The following is a 12,446-nucleotide window of genomic DNA, read 5'->3' as shown; positions in this document are numbered from 1 at the left end:
AAAACTTCCAGAGACGTTTATCTAGTTGGCATGCAGAAATTTACTCAGCCTGCACCTGATTTGGGGTGTGACTAGAGCCAGTGTCATTGAATACCATGGTTAAAACTGGGAGGGGTTGGTCCTCAGAGACCTCCTAGTCTCATCATTTGAAGATGAGAAAAGTGGGCTCTGGGGAAATTACAGCAACCTCATTCTCCTGCATCCCCCACCCCCACCCCCACCCCAATGCAAAGTTCTCTTTAACCTGCCATTCCATTTCTCATCACACGATCATTAATGATTTGAGGCTGTCTTATTTTTGCCATTGAGAACAAATGTCACCAAGCAGAGGAAATAGAAATTCAATTATCCCTCTCCTGGTCAGAAGTGGAAATTTCTATTCCAGATCTCAGAAAGTCAAAAAGATTCCAGTTACTTGAAAAAGGAACATCTTGTTCTTCTGTTGGGCGAGAGATTCTTAAATTTTAAGCCATTTTGCTGTGAAGCTTTTTGCTCATATAGTTGTGTGTGGGGGCAGAGGAGTGAGAATGAGATAATAAGCAGCAGCTCCATGGTCGACTGTGAGTTGAATAGAAGAACCACAAAGAGAGCTCCATTTCCAGTTGTGTTCTGGACATCTTTACAAAAGAATTACCTGGCTGTGTTATCTCTCACTTGACTGTTCACTTAGCCAGGCCTATGTAGGCACAAACTTCGGGCAAATCATTGGTGTTCCTGGCATCTGTGCTGGTGGATTTTTTTAGACCTAGTAGGGCACCTTATTGTATGTGGCTCTCTCTCTGGGATGTGGGATTGCATCACTTCAGAACTCCGTACCAGATGGTACCGGCGGCGAGAGATGTGGAGACCCAGCCAACTCAACCCCTGGGATATTGTTTCTCTGGCTGGTCTCCTGTCCGTGCGTCTCCTGACTTTGTCCTTTTTCTCTGCATCCCTCTCCTTTGCCTGATTTTCATCTGTCCCTTATCCGTCTTCACAGATGGCCAGGACACTCATGTCCTGCTCTCATTATGTTTATGGAACATGTTGGGGTCTTTAGAGGCTGCTGTTCCAGAAGCAATAAAGACTTGGGTCACGTTTGATACCAGAGTAAAGATTTACAGGATAATTAGTGATCCTCTGCTGTTATTAACCCCTGACCTTTAGCAGGTTATTTTCTTACAGAGGTGTTGAAAGTTACTGCCACTGTTAACAGTTTCAGTCTGAACACCATAATGAGACCATGTGGGAAACATAGACCTACCATTAATATCTTTCAAACTCTGAAGTGGGTGGTGGGGGCGATTAAAAGAAGAATGGAAGAAAAAGGTGTAATTCTATCACAGGCCTACCTTTGGTCTCCTTAATATTAGTCGCTGATGGACAAGACCCACTCGTTATCCTTAGTTTGGGATAGTTAGCTTATCACCACTAAAGTTCTGAGCTTAATCCTTGTGGCAGAGCAAAACTCCAGACGGCAGCTTAGATAACAGAGGTTGGACGGGTGGCTAGATTCTATTTTTAGAGATGTTCCCTTTCTCTTGTAATTCTTTCATAAAGAATATGAGGCTCTTCACAATACCACACTTAATAGAATTGAAAAAACAACCAAGCAAAACTAATAACCCATAGACACTCCCCCTCCAATCCCCTAATGGCAGGGAATTTCATGGTTGTGCATTTTATTTGTCTTCCAATTGATCCAGTCCTTTTCTAACTCTGCTCTGGGGAGCCCCTTCTGAAGCCATATTAGATTTGGTTTGGAGACAAGGTTTTTAAAATTAACAGTGAATTTAAAAATCCTGATCTAAGCAAAGTCTCCTAATAGTCATGGTCATCAGGGGGTATCACCCTCGATCTTGAAAGACTGCGGGGTCAGTTCATCAGGTGCCCTTAACAAGGGGCTAAAATGGACAAGTTAATGCTTCCTTCTGGCTTGACCTCAACACCTGAGCCACCTCATTACTGCTCAGCTGGATTTAGCGTGAAACTCGGCCTTGCCAGGAGAGGGAAAGGGGACCCAGAATGCCAGGTCTGCTCTAAGCCACTCTCAAGTTATTCAGTGAATTAAAGGATCTTTGAGAATTTCCCAGGTTCGAATCCACATTTGACTTTAAATTGCCAGATTCTTTGAAAGAGGACATCAAGCATCTGGTCCTCGATGAAGTTGTCCTTTGGGCAGATTCTGATACTCTGATGTGATGTGTCGTCTTAGCAGGTCAGTTCAGGGACTCTCAGCATGAAGCGATGCCTAAAGAAGGACCAGGGATTTCTGCAGTGAGTTTTGGGTATCCTAAGCTAACCCCTCAGAAAGACAGTGTGGCAAGCTCACAGCACGCAGGCTAACATTAGAACAATGACTAAGGCCTATTTAAGAATGAGTTCATCTCACTCTCCTCCTGTCTGCCTTTGCCCATCCCAGGTTATTCTGTAGTATGACTTTCTTTGCCTAAGGTCATGTCTTCCTGGTTCTCTATTGTGTGCAGAAAAGCTCCAAGGTTTCTTTCTTAGAATCTACATATCTATACCAGCCTGGATGAGAACCTTTCTCACCAACCTGAGGTCTAGTCTGAAGATGGGCCTGGCCCCTAAAGTCTCCGATCACATCATCCCTAATGTGTCCACTGTGTGCTCAGAGGAAGGAGAGAGGGAGAGTGAGGTTAGACTGGAGTGAAGATTTGACATTGCTTGGGACATTGAAATCATTGTCTTTTAAGGTGCTCACCAGAAGCACACCCTTTGGATTTAGAATTGTGGAGTGGCAGCTTACAAAAGGATCTTAAAATTTGTTGCCACAGCTCCTCCGTATACAGAGAAGAAAACCCAAAGTCTGGTGTCTCATTTAAGGTTCGCCCAGACCGAGGTCTCTTAGTATTGTGGTCTCTGTGGAATAGAGGATCAGCATTACAGTGGGACTGTGGCCGAGTCTCATCTGTCTGCTGCTCTTTCTATAATCATGGCTTTATTCATCCTTCTGTTTAATAAAGCCATGGGTGATTTTACATTAGGGCTCAACTCCTTCAACTGGCGTTCACAACTTTTACAGTTGACCCCAATCTGGCTTTTCAGCCCCAGTCCTCCACTGCTGCCCTGCGTGTCTTCACTCTGCAGCATAACCAGACCTCCCGCAGCTCTGCAAGCGTGCATCACCTGCTGTTCTTTATACACACTGTCCTCTTCATCTCGAATTGCCTCCCAACACTTCTTCCCATTTTATCCCTTCCCGAGGGAACAGGCCCAGCCAAGTTCCACCCTCTCACCCAGCACTGCTGTTACTGTTTAGAGTAGCTATTCATGGCTCTGTCTTCAGTTTCTTACTAGACCAACACCTCCTTGACAGTAGAAAACCTGTAGCACAACTTGCCAAATGTGGAAAATGGAGCGGACTTTCCAGGTGGCTCAGTGGTAAAGAATCCGCCTGCCAGTGGAAGAGATGTGGGTTTTATTCCTGGGTCGGAAAGATGCCCTGGAGGAGGAAATGGCAGCCCACTCCAGTATTCTTGCCTGGGAAATCCCATGGGCAGAGGAACCTGGCAGGTGACGGTCCATGGGGTCATAGAGTCAGACACGGCTGAGCGACTAAACATCAATGACAGAGTGTTCTCCAAGGATCTTGGTTGAATACAAGAATAAATGGCATCCTGGTTTCTGTGTATTTCAGGTATTCAGAAATTCTGGAGGTGCTGAGATTCATAAGGTTTATGGAGGGGAAGCTTGGAAGGACTGGAACGCTAAAAGTGAGGGCAGTCCTGCCTCTCTGGAGATCTCAGTGCCACAGTATGATAGATGGCCATTGGTGGTACCTTGAGATGACAGTGCAGGCTCCTCTTGGCACTTGTTTCACTCAGTACACTGGCAAAGGCTCTGTTGGAGCCTCATCCACAGCCCTCAGGAGGCCTTGGACTAAAGTAACTATTTGATCACTTCCCATATTTGCTCCTTCAGAGTCCCAGGTCAGGTTTGCATTGGTCAAGCAATTTCTGAGCATTTATTATTCTTGAGCCATTTTGCTGACATCCAGACCAATGCGATTACACTGGTGTTCCAAGCCTCTGATCTCAGCCCCGCTGTGATGAAATTCACAAGACATTTACTGTCCCTGTGTGTTTTTTCTTTGGTTAACCCAGGCCAGATCGAGCATAAGTAAATAGCTTCCTGGTTTAGCATTTTAGCTCTCCCATGCCAGATGTTGCCAGGAGAGGTGGGAAAAAGCCAAGGAGGAACCTATCATTCTGTAATTATGTTTAATCTAAAAAATGACAGCCACCTTCACTGACAGGTATGGTAACTTCCTTCTTTCGCCCATTGCCCTCTATGATGGTTCTGGTCTGGACAGAAACAGAATATAATTTTCCAAAGGAATTTGGCATCAACCACTCATAGATAGGTTCAGAGGGCTGAACTGGAAACCAAGGCTAGAGATTCTGTGTTCTCAGCCCACCTCCCCGTATACCCACGGCCCTTATTCCTTCCTTGTTACCATCACCCCTAGGATTTTGAAGCAGAACTCCTTCCTTCTCAAAAACAGTCTTGGCTGCCTCTGGGTGCAGGGTTTCTTCTGGGGGTGATGAAAAGTTTCTGGATTAGAGTAGTGATGGTTGCACAACTTTGTGAATATGCTAAAACCCACTGAATTGTATATATTTGAGAGGGTGAATTTTATGGTTTGTGAATTATATTTCAATTGTAAAATAACTCATGGAATACCAAGACTTTGTGCAAAGAATTAAAGTACTACAGCACAAAAACTCCTAAAAGACCCCATGGACTTTAAACTCAATTGCTTCCTCCTTTATGCATGTTCGAAGGTCATGTTGTCTGATATGTGTGTTGGAGGTTGAGGGGATCTGATAGAAGTTCCTTCATCTGTCTTAGACCCTGTTCTGTGTCAGGCTGGGGTGACTTTGGTCTGGGTATTTACTTGCCTTTGCCTCCACAGTTAAAACAGAGCTAATGAGACTGACCTCCTTGATGAAGGTCTCCAGGGAGATAAAAAGCCAGTTTGTTGAGTGCTTTAGAGGTATCAGGTGCTGGATTCCTCTTGAATAGTTACAGGAAAGGCTAAAGAGGCACCTGGCATGTGCAGAATAAATTCCAAGGTGGGTTAGAGCAAGTGCAGGCAAGAGGCTGAATGTGTGTTGCTCTAGATGATTCAATTAGGCCATTAAGTGCTCTATTAGGAGCTGTTGCTGCTTGTAATTTTTTAACTTAAACTTTTCATTTCATATTGGAGTAGAGCTCATTAACAATGTTGTGATAGTTTCAGGTGCATCACAAAGCGACTCAGCCATACGTATACGTGTATCTATTCTCCCGCAAACTCCCTCCCCATCCAGACTGCCACATAGCATTGAACAGATTTCCCTGTGCTATGCAGTAGGACCTTGTTGGTTATCCATTTAAAATACAGCAGTGTGTTCATGTCCATCCCTGCCTGTGACTTTTATGTCTGTGGTGAGGAGGAGATAGAGTTTGGTTTCTACCGCAGCTGCAGGAAACAGACCTGGGAGGGGGAAGGGTGTCTCCCAGGAGAAGTCTTTCAGGGCTTTGATGTGGAGGCTTGATGCGTGGTTAGAAAGTGTAAGTGCTGGGGAGTGAGGTTTGTGATTGCAGGGCTTGTGATGAAGCATGGTGTGGTAGCCACAGGTCGACCCACGTGCCCACGGAGGTGTGGCCGGGGGTTTCTGTTTACCTGGAAATCTTAAAAAACCCTTAGAGGAAGGGTGGATTTGGGAAGCCTGCGTCACTTCCTCACTTAACAAATGGAGCTGTGCCTGGGGGAAGGCAGGGCTGGGCTGCAGGGCGCGTTCCGTTCTCACACCCTCTGCCCACTGCGGTGTCCTCGATGCTTGTGCCGGTCACTTCGCGAGCATAGACTCTGACCAGCCCAACGGGGCAACTGGGTCCTTCAGATAATTAGGGAGAGAGGCTGAGAATCAAGGGGCCTCTGAGCACCCTGTCTTTGCTACACCCTCACCCTCCTGCACGCTTCTAAGTTTATTCTCCTCTCTGGTCTGTAGGATGGTAGGATGAACTGGAGCAGCAGTCCCCAACCTCTTTGGCACCAGGGACCAGTTTCATGGAAGACAGTTTTTCCATGGACTGGGTGGGGGGGCCCAAATAGAGGGATGGGGAGGGGATGATTCAGGTGTAATGTGAGCAATGGGGAGTGATGAGGAGCGGCAGATGAAGCTTTGCTCCCTTGCGCACCGCTCACCTCCTGCAGTGCAGACCGGTGCAGGCCCATGGCCCCAGGGGTGTGAACTCCTGAGCCAGAGAATCATCGCAGTGTCTTTTAGAGACAGGCTGATGACTTTTAGAGACAGGCTGATGACCTGTGGATCATGAATCCCCCTCACGTAATTTCCCTGAGAAGACCAGCCAATATTCCTTCTCTTCCTTCTCCGTATTCTATCAGTGTCTGACTGTCCATTCCCCACATCTCTGTCTACTTAACAAAGTCCATTCTTCAAGGCCCAACACCATAGCATCTTTTGGCAAGTCTGCTCTCCTTCCATCATCCACCCTCTGTCCAAGCAAGGTTACTCTTTCCTTCTTCTGTCTCCACAAAGCTTTTATGCATGTGGTGTAACAGGACACATTCCCTCACAGTGGGTTGCTTTGGAGAACTTGTCGAGGATTTCATTCAGTTTGGTCTCTGGGTGCCTAGAGCAGTGCCAGTGCTTACGGAGCACATATCCAGTGCGGATAGGTTAAATAAATTAAAGAATAAATATATAAGTAAATAAATACAGCAGAACATCATTTGTACACTCCCACAAATAGTGAAAGATATTTATAAACTCGATAAATATTTAAAATTGCTTTCCTCTTTATGATTGTGCTACTTGATGAGAATACTCTTCTAAATGGATCTTATTAAATCGTTTTTATGTATATTGAATTTTTTGGTCAAAGGTGATACATTTTGGGAGAAGAAGCCATGCCTTTCAAAAAAAATGAAAATTTTAAAGCAATGCTTTGCTGAGTATGTTCAGCAGAATATTAGCTTTCGAGGGTGATAGTAGTTGTTAAGGGGGAAAAAAAATGGTGTTAGGGCCAAATGAAACTCAAGAATGCTGGGTTAATCAGGTTCTTTCTATAGTGGGATGTCTCAAAACTTTGATACAATACTGCTTAGGAATATTAGAGAAAGGGACATATAGAAGTATACTTTTGCAGCATAGCCGAGCTCCTATCGTGCATAACAGGTTTGCGTATATTGGTATTCATTGTTGATGTTATTTCAGTGCCTGCATCTAGAGCTCAGAAAGCAGATGAGCACTTAAGTCTGTGATAAGGGCCCACTTCTTCATTATCTTCTCATGTACATCACCTTTGCTCTGCAAAAATGAAGAGAAAAATTAAAGGGAATTAAAACATTACCTGCCAAAAGCCAGTATCAGACATCTCCAGTGGACTAAGCAGCGAATGATGGTGGTTTTAGAAATGACCTCCCAGCTCCAGTTGCTCTGCAGTACCCTCCCAGGACTCTTCCAGAAGTGCCAATTACTAACTCTCTCCTTGGTAGATTCACTGGTGTCTAAGAGTAATTGCTAGGGAACTCACACTTTCAAATTTACAAGAGGCAAACAACCTTCTGTTTACCTCAGTGGGTCATCAGGGTATTCAAACTGTGCTGAGTAAAGGATGCTGTTGATCATAGAAGCATGGTGAAAAACTTGAATTTTTACCTTTGTATTTTTCTCAGTGGGCGGGAGCCTGGGCCATTAGTTTATGGTGCAAAGACTGATGGGGGATTAATTCTGTTCTTCTCAGGGCCTCTTCCCCTCCTTAAGATTTGGGGCAGCAGTAAGCCTGACTCAACTGTAGTTAGAAACCCTTTGTTGTCTTCAGCTGACATTGACTAACTCAGAGGCAGTGTCTTAAAAGAAGATGAAACTGTAGATGTGGACTGGTCCACTTGGAATTCTGACCTGTGCCTTTGGTGTCTGTGCTCTAGAGATCTCAGGCAACACGGAGGACATCCCTCTGGTGCGCTGGAGGCAGCAGTGGCTGGAGAATGGCACTTTACTTTTTCACATCCACCACCAGGATGGCGCCCCAAGCCTCCCTGGGCAAGATCCAACTGAAGAACCACAGCATGAGTCAGCAGAAGAGGAGCTGAGAATCCTGCACATCTCAGTCATGGTAAGAGCAGCGCAACCATAGCCGCTCAGCCTATACTACCTTGACCTTAAGAATGGGGTGCCGCAGCCCTGGAGGATCCATCTCCACAGTCTCATCATAGATCTTGTTCATAAGTTGATTTCTCATTTATGGGAAATGTCTCCACCTGTGGTGTAAGTAAAAATTGCAGTTATTTCCATGGCACTACTCCCTGACGGTTCTCTAGGAACATGCCTAGATAGGGAGTAACTGTTACAAATCAGAGACCACCTCAGATGGGTGCATTGGATTGTCTTAGAAAGGGATTATTCAGTTAGATCAGAATATCTTCTAATAGTTTCTCCATGAATGTTTGCTGAGTGACTGGATTGCCCAGTCTGCTTGCTGCTACCGAGGCATCTTCTCCCAGCTCGGAGAAAGTTAGTCCTGGCTTTCCATCCTCTTACAGTAAAGGACATGCCAATAAATAGAGCCTTGCCTCTCCCACTAGTCCAGCTCAGAAACATCCCATCAGCATCCCTTCTGAAAATTAGAGAATTTTCTCTAACATTCTATATTTTAGAGTCTCACTAGACAGACATTAAGTGCTATAGTGACAGGCATGGGTTTTGTTTGATATTGTTTTCTTCATTGGTATATCTTTAATACCTGGAATAATGCATTCACATAGTACTAAATAATTATTTGTGGAATAAATGAATGTGTTTCCCAGTAGAAACGAAAAATGCCTGACTCACTCAATATTTTTATTAGTAAAATCAATACATCACCTGCTCTGAGGGTAGCCTGAAAGCAAGCTGAGACTTGACTGATTATCTGTGTATGGGAGAGGATGCGCTCTTTCAAACCAAATGAGGTCTTGGTCTAAACTGTAATTAATCTATTACTCTTGTACCATCACTATGTGCTATTTAGTTTTGTATATTAGATTGGGGAAAACTGAGCACATTTTATTTTTTTATAATTTTTTTTAAATTTAAATTTATTTATTTTAATTGGAGGCTAATTACTTTACAATATTGTATTGGTTTTGCCACACATCAACATGAATCCTCCACGGGTGTACACGTGTTCCCCATCCTGAACCCCTTCCTCCCACTTCCCTCCCCGTACCATCCCTCTGGGTCACCCCAGTGCACCAGCCCCAAGCATCGTGTATCCTGCATCAAACCTGGACTGGCGATTCATTTCTTATATGATATTATACATGTTTCAATGCCATTCTCCTAAATCATCCCACCCTCGCCCTCTCCCACAGAGTCCAAAAGACTGTTCTATACATCTGTGTCTCTTTTGCTCTCTTGCATACAGCGTTATCATTACCGTCTTTCTAAATTCCATATATATATGCGTTATTATACTGTATTAGTGTTTTTCTTTCTGGCTTACTTCACATTTAATTTCCATTGTCTAACTGTTTGGCATGGGAGATATCCCCATAAAATCTCAAAATGCAAGTCTTCCGTTTCTTCCTCAGCCAGTGTCTCCAGGAATGACTTATTTGATAGATTACCTGTATATGTGTAAGCTGTTCTAGTTTGTTGAAACTATGTGGGTGAGAAAAGAGTCTTTCCATAGCAAATGGTCAACCTCAAATATGCCAGAAACTGAGTGGGTAAATGAGATTACTGTGCTAATTGAGGTTTACAACAGAAGGGCTAGAGTACCTGTACTTCCTTCATTAAAGACCAGGGTTTCCTCTCTTGAGGAAGCTTGTTTTCTTCAGTGTAGCTTGCAGTTTCCAGATTGTGGTGAGAATGGGCAGATCGTCAGTGTCATCCCTGGCATTGACTAGGTAGACAGAGGTAGGAGCCGCATTGATTTTGTATTTATCATATGGTCTGATTGAAAAGAAAGGCACAATAGTGGACTTTCCACCAGCCATCCACAGCCTCCCATCAATGTGGGAAGTGGTCTTTGTCTTGGATAGTTTTTGTTTGGTTTCTTTTGGTCCAAGACCATTTCAAAGAACACCACAAAATTGTTTGGGGCGAAGAGAACTGTAAAGAGATTCCCAGGAATTCCTGTTGGATGTGGCTGTGTCTGAAAGAAAGACCCAAAGTATGAGCTTAGGACGGATGAGGTGTCAGAAGATATGTTTCGTGGGGATCGGGGGAGTGCTGTGAGCTTCTGAGGGAAGACAGACTGAAGCTGTCCTGGCTGCCACACCCTATCTTCACCACAGCAAGGACCCCGCCTTCTATCCACAGAATGAGATGCTCTGATAGGTTCGCTAGAGAAGTGTGAGTGTGTAGATGCGTATGTGTGCACATATTTATGGGGATGGGTGGCTGATCAAGGATGCCAAATAATTTGAGGAAATAGATGGTGTCCTTAAAATGTAAGAACCCCTAGGAAAAGTCCTGTATTGCTAATGCTTTTTGTTGAGTTTTCCTGGGCAGAAATTAATGGACAGTGGACAAGGAATTAGAAAGAGAACAAAAATCAGCCTTAAACCTGGGACTCTGAGCTCTTTCCTTCATATGCTACTGGTTACCCATGACAGACCAACAGTGACGTTCAGCTTTCCAAATAAAACAAGAGTGATTACTCCTTCAGCTTGACTTTAGTTTATGCCATGTTATTTTTGACTAAACTGGAGCGGGCAGAGCAGCCCTTAGAAGGGCTTGAGCAAAGCGTGAGGGTGGGCAAATCTTGTATGTGTCTCCAACTTGCCCTTGGATGTGGATAGACCCACACCTCCATGGAAAATTCAGGAAAGCCTATGACTTCTGCAGGAGCACAGGGCTCCCCAGGCAAACCAAAGATGGATGTACTGCCTCCCATCCTTGCAGAGACCATGTGGTCAGTGAAGCCTCTCGCAGCCCCCTTCCCATCCCACCTTCCTCCAGCCCTATTCCATCCACCCTCAGACTCTGCCTCTCCTATTCTTTACATTCTATTCTGGAAACAGTTTCAAAGTCTGAAGTTGTGTATCTGCCCTCAGCTTAGAAATCAAGCCTGAGGATATCCTGTTTGAAGATGTCGTTCCCAGAGTCTCTGATGGTTTCTTCTTGAGAGACTCAGGGACTGGTAGACTATCTGATACTCTTTGCGCGGTATCCTTTGGAAGTAAGTAGGCAGCCATTTGAGGCTCCTCGCATGACAGTAGTATAAGCATTAGAAGGTAGCAAAGTCCTTTGACTAGTAACAGTGTTGGGCAGCAAAATGCACTTAAATGAAATCTTATTACCCAAACCCTGTTAGTTATGAAATAACAATAGCAGGGCTATTTTTCATTAACTGTAACGATCAATACTGATGAGGTTTTCAGCTGGATCCAAATAGCATAATTCAAAAAAAGAGAAAAGTTAAGGTTATTATCAAAACATGAATATACCCAACCTTTTCTCTCTTGTTGAGAAAATGTATATATAAAAGCTTAACTGATAATCCTAAATATTTCCAATATGTGCAGAGGGAATTAATGGTTCTGTGAACACCTTAAAGTTTACATTTCTTTCATTGTATTTACACTTTTCTCATCCATATTGCCTCAGTGCAGGGACCACTGTGTATTTTTATATTTTGCATTCGCTGTTGGCTGTGTTTTGTTTTACATACAAAATGTAAGTAATGAGAGAATGAGATGCCAAGAAAGACCCTTTTTTGTATCCTTTTGACACTGTATGGATGAGAATTGGTAAGTTCCTTCTTACATTGTGCCCAGTATAAATATATCATCAGCAAAATCTTGAGCTTACAGAAAACCAATACCTCAGCTGAGAACTTGGCAATTTAAAACTTTGAAAAACCTTTTGCTTTTCTTATTTTTCAATCACATCCTAAAACTTTTGAATTATTTTTTCCAAGGAGGTACTGTTTCTTCCTTACATAGAACAATTGGATTTCCCTCCAGAAATCTTATATTATTGCTTAGAGGGTCACATGATGTATTTTAACCTCTTGCATGATTCAAACTTGGCTGAAGAGATTTATTTCGAATTTAGCCGGATAATTGACACTTAAAACTACAAAAGCACACAAGGATACTATTTTGCAAGCTCTTGAACAAGTGAAAACAAAATCATCAAATGTAAACTGACATGTGAGCTTAAACCAAAGTCAAGAAATTCTTCAGTTATTAGCAAATCATTTACTCCATTGAGGACCAGGTTTTAATACAAGTTTACATTAGATAGTCAGACTGTGAATTTAAATTTTCATGTACTTTTGCTAATTTACCATGTGATCTACATTTTTCTGCTTAAAATATGCATGATAATTTAATAGTACATAATGTAATTTTAATGTATTATCTACATATTTCATGTTTATAATTAAAGATGACAGTGTTAATAGACTTCCTATATGAATATGGGTTGGTTAAGTATATT

The 12,446-nt window shown here is 43.3% G+C and overlaps 1 protein-coding gene across 1 annotated transcript in view; it reads left to right on the top strand.

Moving 5' to 3' along the window:
• Positions 1–12,446, top strand: part of ASTN1 (astrotactin 1) — a 368,181-nt gene that overhangs the window by 115,761 nt on the left and 239,974 nt on the right. Inside the window, exon 2 of the mRNA XM_069546136.1 lies at positions 7,943–8,130. Coding sequence (XP_069402237.1) covers positions 7,943–8,130 — 188 coding nt within the window. The remainder of the gene's footprint in view (positions 1–7,942; positions 8,131–12,446) is intronic.

The sequence above is a fragment of the Ovis canadensis genome, chromosome 12, assembly GCF_042477335.2.
Source record: "Ovis canadensis isolate MfBH-ARS-UI-01 breed Bighorn chromosome 12, ARS-UI_OviCan_v2, whole genome shotgun sequence".
In the NCBI taxonomy this organism is placed as follows: Eukaryota; Metazoa; Chordata; class Mammalia; order Artiodactyla; family Bovidae; genus Ovis; species Ovis canadensis.
This window is presented reverse-complemented; position numbering and strand designations above follow the sequence as displayed.